The sequence below is a fragment of the Micromesistius poutassou genome, assembly GCF_964030765.1.
Source record: "Micromesistius poutassou genome assembly, chromosome: 12".
NCBI classification, from domain to species: Eukaryota; Metazoa; Chordata; class Actinopteri; order Gadiformes; family Gadidae; genus Micromesistius; species Micromesistius poutassou.
The window spans coordinates 12,559,480-12,576,743 of NC_140282.1; the positions used below are offsets into that span (position 1 = coordinate 12,559,480).

A 17,264-nucleotide genomic window follows, 5' to 3' on the forward strand; every position below is an offset into this window, starting at 1 on the left:
TGTGTGTGAGAGAGAGAGATAGAGCTAGATGGATCCTCAGTTCAGACATTTTTAATCACTTTAATTCCCTGGCGGATACAACGGCAATAAAAACAGTTTCAAATTAAATCAGGATTTTTGAACAGATGAAAAAAAGGAATAAAAAGGCTTATGTAGGCATTACTACATATCGATTACAAAACAGTCTACTGTCCAAAAAGGCACTAACAGTGACACTGAGACAAACACAGGACATCCTGATATTGATCATTTCAAGTGAATCAAACATCCTTTTGAAGTTTGTTCTTTCATCTGAAGAGTTCAATAAAAAAAAATACAAATTTAAAGAATTTACACGGACAGAATAATATTTGAAACAATTTAATTCTGTACGATGTAACTTTGCAAGAGAGCAGCCAAGTGGGGTTTGCGAATGGTACTGCACGTTAATTCACCCAACGTTGTTCTCTGATGCAATAATCACACGACAAGGAAGTGAATGTTGAGCTACAATGTGTTGTGGCAATTATCTGTTTTGACATCACTTCCCGCAGAGCCAAGCCTGGTCCGTCTAGGTTCTGTTGATATGAGAGTTAATCATGGACATTTTTTTTTTTACAAATGTCTGTTTGCAGAGAGTAGATAATAAAATGTAGGATTTTATTAGTTTTAACCTTTATCACTCTAGATACTGTTTGACCCCGGTTTACTGATAGACCTGATTGGGTTGCTCTCAGGCCAGCCTTGATGGGCCGTTCTAGGTTGGATACACAGGAGAGAGGGAGGAGCTCTGGTGTCACTGTACAGACTGAGGTCAGTCATGTTCCGCCTGTCATAATCTCTTTTTCGATACGGCTAAAGGAAGACCGGAGGCAGATACTGCATGTTACAACAAAACGACACATACATGGTAATACAGACGTGACTTACAGTCCTGAAACAATCCTTATAAAACATGCCGACATCTTAAATGAATCACATGACTTTGTCTCTGCTTGGCAGATTTCACAAAAGAAAAAAAGATATAAAATATTTTGCAATAGCATTTGTGAATGTATATATATATTTTGTTTTAACATATTTGATTACAGTACAACATCACTAGCTAACAACGCCTCAGTTTAAGAAACACTCGGTGGGAAAAATTCAGGATTCAAGTTAAATTAGACATGTCGTCTAAAACAAACCTTGTGGTTGGTCAACATATATCCTTGGATGGACACGACTTGAATAGTTTTGTAAAAAATACCCCAGAATAAACAGCAGAATATTCCTAGAACTCAGACAGTATACGGTTTTTCCCCAACGAAAGTGTGCAACTTCAAGCTGCTTCATAAGCCTTGAGAATGGATTTGGTAAAAAAGGTTACACAAATGAGGGTGACTGATCGTTTAAAATCAGGTATATTTTCCATATCCTATCAGGGTTTCCTGGTGAATTTAGACAATTGTTTCACAATAGTTCCGGTGTTGCCAACAGTCTTGGAAGCTTAATACAGTATATTTCCAACAGTCCTGGCAGCTTATAAGTAACTACTTTTTTTAACTTCCCCTGCAATCTTTAAATGGAAGATTTAGGTGTCAAATTGGATAATATTATAATGCACTTTTGTGCTTTAAAATAAGAAAATAAAAACAACATGAAGAGGTCATGAAACACATAGTATCATCTTGTCCGGTTTGGTTTAGCTCTTTCAAGAGGAACTTCAGTTCAGTGTCCGCTTACCATCAACCAGATCTAAGAAAGTATTATTTTTCAATGGTGCCTGAGGATAATGATTGTTATAACTCAAAGTATTGTCCTATTTGCGTAAAACAATTAATAAACAAAAAGATATTGATCTCTCTAGTCCCTGAAAAGTATGGTTGGAAGCATGTTTCTTCCATGTTGAACTGAAAAACCCAGAGATTGTATCTAAAGTAATCATATTGAGAAAGCCTCAATACGGTTAAACCTGTTAGCATGTTGAAGCAGCACTCTATGGAGCGAAGTAGTTAGCTTACAAGTATTTAGCTTATAAGATTTGGAGGCTGAGGTATTTGTAAATAGATTATTGTTAAAATAAATTTAGTTGTATCATGAAAACTTGAATCTTTTCACCTGATGGCAGCACTAAGTTGAACCAAACTAACCAGTTTTCTTTATGTGGCTGTTTGATTTAACATGACATATAGCTTGTCTAAATAGCATATTTTGCTTGTGTAAATAGTTTAACTGGCTAGTGTGTAAATATGATAGCTTGTGTTAATATTTACAGTATAGCATGTTAGTGTTAACAGTATCTAGTTAGTGGTAACACAAGCAAGCTATATAGTAAGCTAACAGTATAGCTAGCCAGGGTCAAAAGGTATGGCTAACAAGTGTCAACGGTATAGCTAGCTAGTGTCAGCGGTATAGCTAGCCTGTGTTAATTGGTAGGTACACGCTAACTAGCCAGCTCTAGTTTTTCCACCAATTGTGCACTGGTGAAGCACTTTATTTTATTTATTTTTAAATGCCACCATTAGTCAATTTAGTTAAAAAGGTGTTCATCCTACTTAAGTATTTGAGTTGCTTTGCAGATTAAAGTCGCCTGGGACCGCAATGTCCTAAATGTTACTTTTGTTTTCCCATTGACTGACTGGTGTTCAGTCTTACACTGATAAATGGAAAGCCTAAGAGGCTGGAGAAATATGGACAACTCTGTACGGGAATAAGATTGTTTAACTTAAATTAGGCTGTCAGACATTTCACTGTATGGGCAAAACATTCAACACATTACCAGTGTGATGGGTACGTTTTCAGAATTCATTTGAAACAGCGTTGCTAATTCTCCAAAGAATTACAACTGAAAGTGTCAGTTAATTGTTTTGCCCATAGGAAGTCAACGTGGTTCTGGCAAATGGCCAGTCGCACAAAGTGCAGTTCAAGACTCGAGCCCTTTTCAAAACACACACAATAACCACCCTTTGTTATTTTGCCCACGGCATATTAACCCGATTTTTGATACCACACTTTGTAGCCTTGACTTTGTAGCATGACTATTTACACATTATGCAATTCTGACCTTGTTTAAAGTGTTATCTGTATTTTGAAAACATTTGTAATGCTTAAATAGATACAATTTTTAAAAGAGATATGCGTTGTATTTGCATTAATATAACACATCTCATTTGCCCTGTTTGTGACACCGATGATCCAAGACTGAGTACAACAAAACATAGTAGTCTTACCATGGATATGCCAAGAATTTTGAGATTGTTTTTGATTCCGAATTAATTAGTAGATATAAAAGTTTAAAGCTTATCAGATTGGTAGAATTCTGTGGGGACTTTTCGTATTCATATACATTTGTCATAAAATCTCAACGTTTTCTACAGTGTGGCGGGACTTTCCTGGACTCAAGAGTAGATTGTGGAAGTCACAAACAGGCCGAACCTCTGATGTGCATTTGAATAACATATCCATATAAAAATCTAACCTTTTTGAGTCCTTAGGTCTTTAAAAGAACTAGTCCTCCAACTAAAGACAGACACATACATGTAATAATATCAAGCTTGCAACCAGCCGCTACTGTCAGCGTATTTCTAGACCTCTTGGTTTATCAATACATCTCCTGTGTTATTTTGATCCGTTTCATACTGCTACGCCAACAGAGAGCCAGTTCATATATCATGTCATGAGATCACACTGGGATCCTAGGATTCAGAACTCCTTATGACTCAAACAGGGGACAACGTTCATTTCCTCGACCCAGGGAGACAAGCCTCGGCGCGTCAGTCTATTTTCTCTTGATAAGTATTTTCTGATATCTCTCGGCTATATTCAACATGTTGAGAAAGGCAGGTGGCTCGGAGGCTCTTGGCACAGTAAGGTATTTGACTAAAACTACGACTTACGTTTTCTGATCACTCGTCTTGCCTACCTGCCTTCTGTCAACTGTTGTGGACAAAATCGCTTATAATAATTCATTTATAATAATGAGTGTTATATCAAAGTAATAATTCTATTTTTGGGGATGTAGCGGTAATGCCTGGGACAGTGTGGTGTAGCAGGGGGGCGGGGGGGGGGCGGGGCCTGGAGGTAGAGCGGTGAACTTGAACAACCACACCCAAACACCAACGCACCTCTCTCATCCCAAAACTTCTCTCCGGCGCCCCGTCTTCAGTCGTCCTCCATCGTCTCTGTCTTGATGTCATTTCCTGTGCTGCCCCCTGCGCCGCCTTCTGACGCCTGATTGGCTAGGGCTAAGATAGTATGATTGACAGCCGCCATCTCCACAGCCAAGCTGATCGGGTCCTGGACCTCAGTGGGCGAGCTGTGATTGGTGGGTTCATCCTGGAGGGAGGGGGAGGGGGGAGACCAGGACACACCCGTCAGTCTGGAAGCCTCTGCCTGAGCCCCCGCCCCTAACAACGATCGGCCTATCAGAGGGTTGCCCTTCTGTCCAGTCACACCCCCCCTGCCCAAGCCCGGCCAGGCAGCCAACCAGCTGGGGAGAAGAGATGGGACCTGAGGGGAGTAGGTAGCAGGTTAGGTGGAGGCCGGCTACACGATGGTGGTGTGTGTGTGGGTGGTGTCGAATGCAGACGTACCTGTGTGGGTGAGGACAGGTCTATTCGGCTCAGCCCAAACGCTCTGTTCGCTGCCCTCTTGTCAAACACTGACACCTCAGAGCCCTGCGGGGAAACAACATGCTTGTTTAAGAACATTAAGAGACAGTACTCTGAGCATTCAATACCTACTATCGTCTCTGCATTATGGCGCTAAAGAAAGAGAAGTTCATCCTTCTACTGGTAGACACTGCGAGCTGTCCAGTACAACCCACCAGTCTTCTACCAATGGACACTGGGAGCTGTCCAGTACAACCCCAGCTTTATAGTGATGACCCTGGGAGCTGCCCAGTACGTTTAGTGTGTACACTATCTACAGTAGTAGATGCACGAGGCGGGACCACGGGAGTCAGCCGTGCGTAGGGGCTGTTCAGCAGGCCGGAGGATCCTACCTGCTCTGGGAAATCATTTCCGTCCACCTCGTCGCTGTTGGAGTGGCCCCCCGGGCTCACAACATCCATGCCGTGGCTCTCCAAGATGGCTGCTTCTTCAAAAGACACAAAACTCACCATAACATATCAGGGGGTCACACGCACACGCACACACACACTGTTCTGCTTGGCAGTGCATGCTGCAAATACTTTATGGATAAACAAAGTCCTTGACAAGACTCTGGCAAGCTGGTCAAAGCAATATGTATATTTGCACATTCCTGTCAAAAGGCAAAACATACATTACACACAAAGAAAAGCACCATTTCAATGGAAACACACATGTACTAACAAGAGATATACTGTATATATATAAAGATGGTGGAGGATATTACCTATGTTTGCACGCCTCTTCATCTCTTTGCGTCGGTTAGCGAACCAGTTATAGACCTTCAGAGATGTGACCCTCTCCAGATCAGACAGCTTCTTCCCTGTCAGGAGGAGCCAGTTAAACATCCATCTTGCGTGTGTGCATGCGTGTGTGTGTGCATGCACACACAATCTGTTCCCCATGCCTCATGAACACAGCCTCTTGAAGTTCAAACATTTGTTTCAATCGAAATACTCTACCTGCAACAAATCTATTCTGGTATGATTACAGTTTATAAATAGCCCCTGGATTTTACGAGCCATGCCAATGTGACTCAACATCCTGCCGCCGGCAGGAATCTGTCACTAATATAGCGTGCATAATGCGGCCAGATTATCGCCTGCAGCCGTGCATATCTTAACATTGAGTTTGGCATTAACGGGGTGACAAATGGTGGCTTTATGCTCCTGACATGTGTTGATGCATAGGTATTGATTGGCGCAGTGTACACTGGCTAGCTGCAGAAACTCCTTAATTAAATACACCAGAGCCTTCGATAGTGCTATTTCACAGAGGCATGATGGTATGGCTCATAACATGAATTATGTGACCTCTCCTTTTGTGTTCCCGGGAACAGGAGGTAGACTAATCTGCACTAGTTAAGTCTACTAACCACACCCTGGTACTTAGAAGGAGCACACCCATAATAAGTGCTAGGAGCAACAACTGTGTTTGTCCTGCAATGCCTCTGTGAAAAGAGTCTAAGGATCACCGATATCTTGGGATTTACTTGTGTGATTCCTGAAACTAGTTAGAACCAATTTTCCCTTTAAAAAAAATAACAACCCTGTCTGGTGTGGTGCAACGTAAAACACACTCTTGTTAGGGCCATTGTTATCCAGTCTGGAAAGGCACGCATTACATATAAACCCTGACGAGTTTAAACACTGCTTTGCTGTCCTACTGCTGTAGTGTTGTAAAGTCCCTCCCTCCACATTCAGCTGTACCGGTACATGCACGGCGCTAGACGGTCCTACCTGGCTTCTGGATGACAGCGTTGCAGGCGCTCGCGATCTCCTCCCTCTTAGCCTCATCAGGGTACTGGTTATCACTGAAGTAGCTACTCCAACACACACACACACACACACAAGCAGAAAGAGACAGAGGTCCATAGATAGTCCAACATCCGCCCCCCCCCCCCCCCCCCCGTCTGTTGACTATGACCAGGGTAGTAGCCGCGCCCCCTCACCTCTCCATGACAGAAAGACACTCCTTCCTCCAGGTGAAGCGACTCCCCCGCCTCAGACGGGAGCCCCCGGGCATGGAGCCAAAGGAGGGTGGAGTTTGGTGCCACTCCACCATCTCGTCCATGGCCATTGGCGCGGGCCGCATGGCCAGAGTAGCCCCTGAGAGAGAGAGAGAGAGAGAGAGAGAGACTTTCAGTTTGGTTCTGATGTGCGAATGCTGCCGAAACCTGTTTCAACTGTGCAACTCCTAATCCTGGCGCCAACCAGCTGTAATGTAATCATATAATGAGTAGTTGTTTGACAATAGCGTAGAACATTCCTTAAAGACGGTACGGGGGACCGCCCAGTGGATCTACAGTCTTCTCGACCAACTTGCCCACTACCATAGACTCTTTCCTGTGGTGTGGCCATCAGATAAGCCAGATTGTTCCCAGTTCCCAGCTGGTCCTTCTGGCTGGGGTTCTGTTGTGTGGAGATGTGTTTTACCTGGGTTGGTCTTCTCCAGCAGGTACCAGCGGTAGAAGGCCCGTTTCTTCTGGTCACTCAGGTCTGATCCCTGCTGCACCAGCCAGTGGGAGATCCGGCTCTGACTAATTCCTGGAAGGAGAAATCAAGAAAAGGAGACATGCTTTTAGTTGAGTATTACAAAGTGTTGCCTTATTCGAATTGGTTCACTTGTGCCAAATATAGTGCACTCTTTAACGAGTGGAGCACCCTTGCCATGTTCATTATCAGACCTTTGCAGTAAACCGGATTTCTAACACCACCTCCCTGCATCCTTTGTCTTGAGGAGCCTATAAGAAGCCACTTATGTGGAGTGTGGCAGCCACCTAGGTGGCGTGCAGCATGGACGTTTTGCTACAATCCCATGATGCATAGCGGTTTTCAATATCACATTATGACACATACACTTTATGTAAAAGCTGTCAAGTGGTGACATCGAACACGGGTCAGCTTGTGTATGCGACCAATACACGTCATGCCGATAGATGTTTGGTGCATAATTCGGTGCCTGAATTCCCCCTGCAGTTGTTCCCTGAATAGGGTACTATAAGTGTGTGTTCATTATTTCTGGATTAGGGACTGAGGGCACAAGTGAGCCAAATTGAACACGGCATGTGTGTCAAAAGTTGCTTTGTCTGTCTGGCTATCAGTAGAGTTAACTCTACACTGATTGGCTGACGGCCAGTGTGGGCTGAGACACTGACCTGTTACCTGGGCAACCACAGCTTGCGAGATCCGCCTGTTCCCCAGGAAGTTTTTGATCTCCTCTTTAATCACAGCACTGTCCATTCTATACACATACAAACAAACAGAGAGAGAGAGAGAGAATTTATAAATGTATTATGGGATGTATGAGAGAAAATAAAGAAAACATGACATAAACCTGGATAATGTGAAAGTTTAATTAACTGACACCAAAGAGTAAAACATGGTCGACTAATGCACATCATTGCAATTAATTAAACTTATTGACTCTTAATTCAACTAATGAACTGGATTATTTCAGTCTCTCTATTTCAGTCTCTCTCACAACCGAGTGGAACTCTGCGCTTCCCAACCGCAAAGGTGACAAACTGAGCAGCACACAAACAGGATTATGAATATTTGGTTAGCCAAGTCAAATCTCCCAGTAAGCCTCGATTCACCTGAACTGGTCCTCACCTCATGAGTTCTTCCACCTTCTCCTCGAACTCCAGGTCTTCCTCGCTGGTCTCGAAGCCGTAGCTCTGCGCCACGACCCCGCCGCTGCTGCCGATCATGGCCACGGGAAACCTCGGAGGAGACAGCTTCCCGTTCGCCATGCCGACGAGACCGTTCTCCACCGCCGCCGCCGCCATGGAAACGGGCGTGGGGGCCGACGCCAGGAGGGGCGGCGAGGCGCGGTACAGGTTACTGGGCGAGGGCGAAGCCCCGTTGCCGGCGAAACAGGTCTGAGTGGCGGTGGAGATGGTGGAGGAAGAGGAGGAGCGTGGCGGTGGCGGGCGGGAACGGGGGCTGGGCAGACGGCTGTGCTGGCGCTCCAGGCGCTCCAGGGTGTCCAGGGCGTGCACGATCTCCGCCTGCGTCATGCCCGAGCGCCACAGGCGCTGCAGCAGGTCGATCTGCTCGATGGTGAAGCGCGGCTCCTCGCAGGGATGGGACATCCTGTGAGGGGGGGGGGGGGGGGGTCAACGGGACAGGGGTCAACAGCGGGACAAGGGTCAATAACGGGACCGGGGTCAATGACAGGACAGGGGTCAAACGACTCTTTTTTTTGTTCGAAAACATGATGCATTTGCTCAGCATTTGTCTCCAAAAGAACACTTTGTAACTGAGAACTTTGTAATTGCCCCTTAAAAAAAATACACAATACACAAAACGAATGCAGTCTCAGGCGAAATAAAACATGTTGTAAAGGTATGGGAAAGTGACACAGTTTGCGAGGGGCATTAATCTCAAGCAACATCACTTGTTCGACCAAAGGGTGTACAGCCAATAGCAAACTACCACTCTGGAAAGCACTTTTGGACAGAAACGGCAGAACCACCGTACTTTACGGGCAATTACCCCCCACGTTTAACAACCGGATACATTTTTGTAGAAATAACACAGAAATGGTCACAAACACGTGCGATAAAAAAATGAATGGTTCGAGTGGTGTCTAGTGGTATCATTCCCCTGTGAGCCTCGTTTACCAAACGATGATCAGCTGTGTTAATTCCTGATTCTGTTCACGTGTTCCCGCCGTTAATTAAGTTCCCTAGTTCTGCACCCGTTCCTTTTGTTTCTGCTCTGTGTTACCCCAGGTGAAAGTCAAGGAATATATACCTAACCCTGGCAGTGCCTTGTCGTATCCACTGAGCTACAAAAGGAATATAACCTGTCAGTGCTAGTGCCTTGCTCCAGCCAGTAAGATGTCCATGGAGTAGATGGAGGAAGAGTTAAGTTGTTTTTTTTGTGTTTCACCTCCGGCATGGGCTGTAAGAAGATGATCACCCAGCAGAGAAGACACAGAACCAATTATCTCACACTCTCTCTCTCTCACACACACACACACACACACACACACACACACACACACACACACACACACACACACACACACACACACACACACACACACACACACACACACACACACACACACACACACACACACACACAGTATGTGTTCCCTGCACATTGTATTCACCATCTGTCAGCCCATGGTATACAGTAACATTAACCTAAACAACATGAGCTGAGCTTTGCCACTGCACTCGAACCAACTGCAACACAGAACCAGATACTGCAGTCTTGAAACCCCGCTGGATACAAGTAATAAAGTGAAGGCTGGGAGTAGATTATCTTTAACCTCATACCTCACTCACCATGGCCACATAAAAGACTGAGAACAACCAACAAAACTTTCTCCACCCTCTCTGTAATAACATCCATTCAGCCCCTGGGAAGACGGCATGTTTAAGCTACATAACTGAAGTGAATAACCACCCTAAGCCAGCCAGAATACCAGCTAATGATCCATGCAGGTTTGGCTTTCCCATCGCTAGGCAATGCTAACAGCCACTGGTGAGGCAGTAAGAAGAACTAATTGAAGCGACAATAGAAGATGGAATTTAAAATCACACCAGTTAACAAGAGCCCTTTCATTTGCGCCGTGGATCTCCCGGCGACGTGTGCAGAATGTCTGGGGAGACTGCCGCAATGATCACATAACAGGCTAATTAATCACTCACCTCACCCCAAAGGATTATTAATCAACATGAGCAAGAATACATTTACTAAAGCATCTCTTAGGTTAATATGATTCGTTTGAGGGACTCTCTTGGATAAATGTTTGTCTAAACTGTGTATGTGCATGCATGTGTAGCCTACCGTACATGTGTGCTGAGGTTGATAATGTAGCACTTTGTTTTCTCTATAGACAGGAGGGGAATCAATCCAAGCAACCAGCCAATCAAATCTCACCCTCTGCCATAACATAACTGTCTTTTCACTCAACCATCAGGGATGGGCCCTGACACGGGCTGGTGGTTCATAGCAGGACCTCCATGAACCTAAGTGGAGTTCACATGCCTAGTGTTGAGGAAATCCTGTCCATGTGATCATGCTGCTGTATGTTTGCTATCATGTAAATGCAAACAGACGGTCAGTTGGAGAGCTATAGCTTTCTTCGTTGTGCAATTCTTTAACGCTGTGCAGCTGGGCTGACTATCAGCACATAGCATGTGGAGTATCAGTTAAACATTTAGCACCTATGTTGCTCGTAGCAACCACTACACTGTTGAGGGCAGTGTATAATGTGGGCAGGACAGGGGATTTGATAGACACATGGTGACATGTGTGGGTTAGGAATCGAATTAGGTACTAAGAAATGTAAACTTGATATGAATACAGCAATTGGAATTGTACTAAAATACCCAGTAAAAAGTTTTGGTGGTCGGACATTACCTTGTTTCACTCGATGTAACACATAGGCTGTGTTAGTTAATCATTAATAAAAGGTATATAAGTTAACGATCACCAACAAATGGTATTTATTGCCGTATAAATGCTCCATATGCATAACGCGTTTGAATGGTTAAAAATAAGTTGATGGAAAGTCTCCAAAATAACAACTCATTCATGCTCATTTGGTTGCTGTTTTTGAAAAAAGTATGTATTCTTTTGTTTAAGCAGCTTCCCTAGATATCAAAAGGAAGTTCGTTTCTGCACTTCAGCAGAAACATCCAAAATAGGGGACACACACACACACACACACACACACACACACACAGTATCCGGCTTCTTAAACGATAAGCATGCAGATACAAGGGCCTATTGCTATCAACCATCTGTGAAATGCTGAATATTTGTAGACCCCGGTCTTGGTCAAAACTTACTTAATCGGCTACTTGTGTAACCGAAGGAAAGTTGTAAAGTCAGGCAGACAGATGTGGCACCAGATGTTCCGGGGGACTTTCCCCCCCCCCCTATGTGTTCGTAAGCAGCGCTGATTACTAAAAACCCACCTAACACACCGGCCTGCCTTATAGCTTTACGTACACAACATTGTAGATTGTTTTGACCCCTATAAGATAGTAGATTCCGGGTTGAATTTCCAGTGGAGAGGCCACGGTGTGGCAGTGCCAAGCAGAGCTGGGCGAGCCTGCGGGATGGCTGCCTGCTAGCCGCCGTTAGCCGCCAAGTTGCCCGGGCTGCAAGTCTTACCTGGCTGACTAAATCCGTGACCGCCGACCTCCGCAACATTTAATTGACAGATGGATTTGGTCCCTTGGGTTTCCAGGACTAGCATGCACGGATGGTTTTCCGGTCGCTACTTAGAATGTTAATTTGATTTTACTGGGTAGCGAGACTGATTTGCCTTTGTCCGACAGACAGAAGCCATATTGACATGGCAACGCAATGCTTTCTGGGAGTCGTAGTCGTCTAGAGTCAGAGCGACATGTCTGCGTCTTCTGCTTACTCTTCTTTTAGGTTTTGATGGCGGCAAGGAAACCACCTTTCTGTGCATTACCGCCACCGTCTGAGCAGTAGTATGAAACAGGGATCCTACAAATCATAGATAACAAAACCAACACACCAAAACATATCAACCAAGATTACTCAAACCTACATTATATGAATCCATTTTTGTTAAAAAATGTAAACATAAATTAAAGATCACATCCCATTTGCCAAACTAATGTGTACCGCTTCACTGCTTCTTTTGATATTTCCAACACTTCCTGTTCGACCGTTTCTGTCAATTGACAATTTAACCATTTAGTCTGTCTGTGTCAAGCTTTTTTGGCAATGTGAAACAAGGTAGACCTGTAATTGCTGAGTAGCCTGATTACAGTTAGAGCAATAACAAGTATTGCAATATATTTCATGGTTACACCATGAATACACCTTATACCATACAAAATGGCAATGACAGGACAATTGGAGAATTATAATTTAATAATTTGAACACGCGTGCTCTGCTCTTACGGCGTTCGTAGGCTTGTAGCTGTCCACTGACACGGTGCTGAAATGGGCTCGGTAGGAGGGGGAGATGCAGGAATGTTGTTTAAACTATATTTTGTTGCAGCAAAAAAATATCTCCCCATCAAGGCCAACAGCAGAGTAGCCTTCGAAAAGAATAGACTAATATGAATGCTACAAATATTAAAACACAATTGATTAGGTCTAGGCCGACATATGCTATATCATATATATTTGTCTTAATCCTGAATGCACCGTGCGTACATTTTTTCACGGCATTTTCCCCCCTGAAAAATTCCATATTACAAAAATTAAAAATAGCATGTGTCTGCATGACAACTATAGCATTTATCTAAATGTGCTGATTTCTGAAACAGGCTTTGCATCGCAAAGAGGGCAGACTTTCTCTGATTCCGCAGAAGGTTTCATTCATTCATTCAGTGATTGGCGCGCCGCACACTCTCTAGTCTAGAAACTTTGGTGTCAACATTAAAAATGCAACGTTCCATTCATTCATTATCATTCAAAAGCAGAGGCATTGACACGGCTATTGCTCTTGCTGGTCTAGATCAATTCCTGCCCATATTGTTGGGCAGGGGTATGATGGTGCGGGCAATGTAAGTGTGAAAGGCACGCATCGTTTCCCGCAGCAGCCTACGTTCACTGCAGAAACCACGCTCTCAACTTTAAGAGCATGGTCAAGATTCAAGATTATGCACTCCACTAAGGTCAGGGATGTTCATAACTGTCTAGACACACCAATAAATAGTGAACTTCATCACAGCCTCACCGACGTGCCATACAGTGCTTTATGACAAACAATCGCAACAAAAAATGCCTGCAGAGATTCTCCGACACCCACTGGTCTCAGCATGATTCATGTACAGTATGTCTTCTGTCATTGATCAATACGAGGACATTTTAACCACGATAGTTGAATTAAAATCAGAGGGAGTGCAGCTTGAACGCGACCGCCTACACAACAGCAATGGAATTTGATTTTATTATATGCCTTGTGACGTGGTTTGATCGGTAACCTACATTTCGGCTGTGCATGTAAATTTTTAATTGCTGCAATAAATTATGTTGTTGACTTATGTTGTTGACTTCTAACTTAAATCGAACAGTAGTCTATGAGTAATATAGTGGCGGTAACCACTGTTTTTGGGGTATATTGCGAAATTGCGCCAGCTGGACATTCCGTGGTATTGGATGTGTTTTATTAAAACACATCCCACAATACCACGGAATGTCCAGCTGGTGACTCCACTGAGGCTATAGTAACGATGCTCTTAGCGCTCTACGAGTGCCCCTGGAGCCCTCGTTAGCTACGAGGGTATTAACGACGTTCGTTATGCAACGATGCTTTCGGGAAACGGTGTGAAAACTCTACGATGCTCGTACTATGAACTTTATGAAGCACGTAGGCTAACGATGCTTTTGGGAAACGGGGCCCAGTACAATCTGGAAGCCTGTTCATGGCTATTCTTCATGGTTGGTCTGCTATGCTCGAGGCTGTATGTGATTGATTGTCTGTGAGGGAAGAAAATGCATGTCATGCAGCAACCGCAGTCAGGGCTCCCTTGAAAAAGAGGCTAAAGGTCTCAATGGGACTCACCTGGATAAATAAAGGTTAAATAAAATAAAATAAATAAAACCCCGGAATACAAACTTCTCCCAGGAACTAGCAACCTTTGGAGGAGCCTTTTTTGGGTGTTTGTTTTGACCCCAGTACCAACTGTGTCATTATAATAAAATAACCATAGGAACTTTTGGAGGAACTTTTTTTGTGGGTGTTTATTTTTACCCCAGTGACACAGAGTGGTAGCCTACTGGGGTCAAAACAAACAAAAACAAAAACAGCCCCTACAAATTCCTAGTTCCTGGGTTTAAGTTCCTGCGATGGAAACGCTGGCTTTTGGTGATGATTAATTCTTGTTTTACGCAGCCAAGCTCGTTTCGGACATAGACGTAAGACCCAACCCAGATATTATTAGGCTTGAGGTAGCCTTAAATATATATTGGAGAATATTTATCATCAGAAAATTGTCGAGTCGTGTGGTTGGTACTCATTTTAACCACTATTCCCATTGGAGATGATTATTCCCTTATTTCCACAAGGGGGAGCTAAAGTATCAAGAGTTATCCAAACCACTAGGTTGATTGTTTACCATAATTGTGTGCCATAATTGGTAATCTAGCGCTTGAGGTTTACTGACGAAGTTGTTTATCAGGCACCATAGTATTGCTTACCCATTGCCCATTCCATCGTAAAGAAATAGGGGTTCACCGTGGCATATATGTATATCTAGTGTATATAGGCTACTGATAGCGTTAGTCCACTGCCTTTAGGTGTCACTGTCTGCCTATTATGTCCTTGTTTCTAAATAGCCCTTTGTACATGCAAATGTGTCACCTATAAAGGCATATAGTTTTTTTAGTCCCCCAGAACCAGCACCATTTCATTCAACACAACGTTACACACAGGCATGCGGTGTAAACGCAAACATATTTATTTGTCCTTCTATACTCAGGGTCAAAAGGCTTTGTTGTACCTTATAATGCGTTACGATAGAATATAATATTATACATAATACTAGATTGCATATTGCATTGTTGTTATTATTGTTGCAATCATTTTTATTCTTAAAATGATTCTGATGATCATTATTAGGAGCTAGTAAGTCTATTATTTTAGTAATGTGCAGCAGTATTTCTAGGGAGGTGGTCGCAGCAGCAGTAGAAGTAGAAGTAGTAGTATTTGTTTATGAACAACTAGATTTTGCATGTAACATGTCTTGTAAGAGCAGCACTCGCTATCTTTTGTTCCCAGAGCAGGTTCAGCAAATACGAGGGGGTAGAAAGGGGATGTGGGTGGGGGGTGCAGGGGGTGGGGGCGCAGGGGGTGGGTGGGGGGGGGGAGAGAGAGAGAGAGAGAGAGAGAGAGAGAGAGAGAGAGAGAGAGAGAGAGAGAGAGGCAGGCTTTAGGATACAGCACGGGGAGAGAGGAGGAGAGAGCAAGATGCTGACAGATTCCTGATAGATGTGCAAAATGGCGCAAGCATGTACGACCCCAGCGAGCCCCCCAACTGTAGCCGTGTAGGTTAGACCATGTAGAGCTGAATGTGGATATCCATGCTGCTGCTTCTCCCGTTCACGTCGCCTTGTTTTCTTCAACTGTTGGAATTAATTTGGAACAAGTGCTGAAATGGCACGCAGGGGCTGCTGCTTTGTTCCATGTGTTTTGGGGCTACTCCTGAATTCTCTGATCGGTGAGTGGCATTTAACGGTGCACCCGCCCGTGCATCATAATAAGACTGCAAGGTAGCACCTTGTGCATGCATGTGGTATTATACCGGGGTGTGTGTGGATGTCTTACTATCCTGGGCCATACTTCTCATGGCGAAGCGAGCGGTCCGCGGAACCGTGAACTTGGCTGTACGGCCGACGGCCGTGTGCTTTTATTTTGGAGTCAATTCCTCCCTTTCGGCTGTTTAGAGTTGAGTTGCCCATAGAGCGCAGGATCAATACGTGGGTGTTTCATCTTAAATGGGGTGAAATGAAGAAAGAAAAAATACCCAAAGAAAAACATAGCACATGTCTACGTGAAATCGTCGGTAGTAAACGCTCCGTGTAATGATAAGAGTGTACAGTGCTTCACATGGTTACCTCTCCACATGGAAATAGGCTTTGCTTGGTGTTTTCACAACAGTAGCAGTTGCGCTGCTTAAGGTGCAATTGAGCATCATTTGTGTGGATTTTTGCAGCTTGTTTTGTCTCTCAACATGCATTCAAACATGCAAGTATTCATCTGCTTTCAAAGTTATCGCCACGCTTGATTCAAAAGATTAAAAAAAAAACAGAATAGAACTACGGGGGACTGCATGTGGATTTGTCTTCTGTTGTAGGCTAATAACAAACTTATGGTGCAATAACGTGTATTTTCCCCACTCACATTAATAATGTTCAAAGGGTTTTGTCTTAATAACGGTCCTCAGCTTTAAACTTCCAAAAGATTTACCAGGCGGCCTAATTAAATTCACTAATTACATCTCTTTGGGAGTCCGAGATCCGTAAAGTGGTGCACACTTCCTTAATACTCTTATTTGGACCGCCACAACCATAAACCTGCCGTACTGAAATCCAAACCATCGTATACAGATAGCAGCCTAACCTGAGATATTCTCCTGGCAATTACTGGCATTCATTGTTCCACATTAACGGATGGATGTGTAGAGATGTGTAGATTTTTTTTAACTTGTCGTGGCAACTTGGATTTTATATATGTTTTTAAATAGCCTCACATCCATCCATTGGAAAGCGTTTTATCTGCGGACTCTTATTGATGGCCCAGCTCTCTCGCTCCGGTCGCTACACCACCCGCTGGATGTAAAATGGCAATGGTTATTGTTCCGAGAATAGATGGGGGGAAAGAGCCAGGTTATCCCTACTGGCAGAAATATTTGTGCGGATTAAATGTCAAGGCTTTCAGTCCTGTCCTTTAGCCCACCTTTTATCGCTAAGACGTGACGGCTTTCTCGCTTTTTTCCTTCCCTACCTGCGGTCCTGATTGGAAAGAGCGTCTGGAATTGAGTACGTGCACAGCAGAGAGACCACACGTGGACCGCTGCTACTCCTATCTCAGTCACATTTAACCGACGTGTCCACATTCATTATATTCTATATTAAGACCCTCCCTCCCCCCTCCCACCATATCTGAAAAAACTGAGCTGTGATTCCACTGAAATATGTA

General features: G+C 44.0%; 1 protein-coding gene across 4 annotated transcripts; it reads right to left on the minus strand.

Moving 5' to 3' along the window:
* Positions 1-35: 35 nt before the first annotated feature.
* LOC311356533 (homeobox-containing protein 1-like) lies at positions 36-11,890 on the minus strand. Of its 4 annotated transcripts, none has more exons than XM_084476328.1 (10): positions 11,753-11,890; positions 8,225-8,707; positions 7,768-7,853; positions 7,046-7,156; positions 6,562-6,718; positions 6,350-6,432; positions 5,338-5,433; positions 4,964-5,052; positions 4,554-4,637; positions 36-4,470 (listed from the first exon to the last, which is right to left on the minus strand). In XM_084476328.1, exons 2-10 carry the CDS (start codon positions 8,704-8,706, stop codon positions 4,123-4,125), a joined length of 1,536 nt encoding a protein of 511 aa, XP_084332454.1. In that variant the 5' UTR covers position 8,707; positions 11,753-11,890; the 3' UTR covers positions 36-4,122. The 4 variants fall into 4 exon arrangements, with proteins under 4 accessions (XP_084332454.1, XP_084332453.1, XP_084332455.1 ...); XM_084476327.1 differs by having other exon boundaries at positions 4,964-5,055; XM_084476329.1 differs by having other exon boundaries at positions 36-4,296; positions 4,964-5,058.
* Between the last annotated feature and the right edge of the window lie 5,374 nt (positions 11,891-17,264).

Excerpts from the sequence above, each read along its gene's own strand:
- LOC311356533 (XM_084476326.1), bottom strand. The coding sequence starts at position 8,706 with ATGTCCCATCCCTGCGAGGAGCCGCGCTTCACCATCGAGCAGATCGAC. Across the intron at positions 7,854-8,224 it reads AAGGTGGAAGAACTCATGAG|AATGGACAGTGCTGTGATTA; the intron begins GTGAGGACCAGT and ends GTATGTGTATAG. Across the intron at positions 4,638-4,963 it reads GAAATGATTTCCCAGAGCAG|GGCTCTGAGGTGTCAGTGTT; the intron begins GTAGGATCCTCC and ends GTTTCCCCGCAG.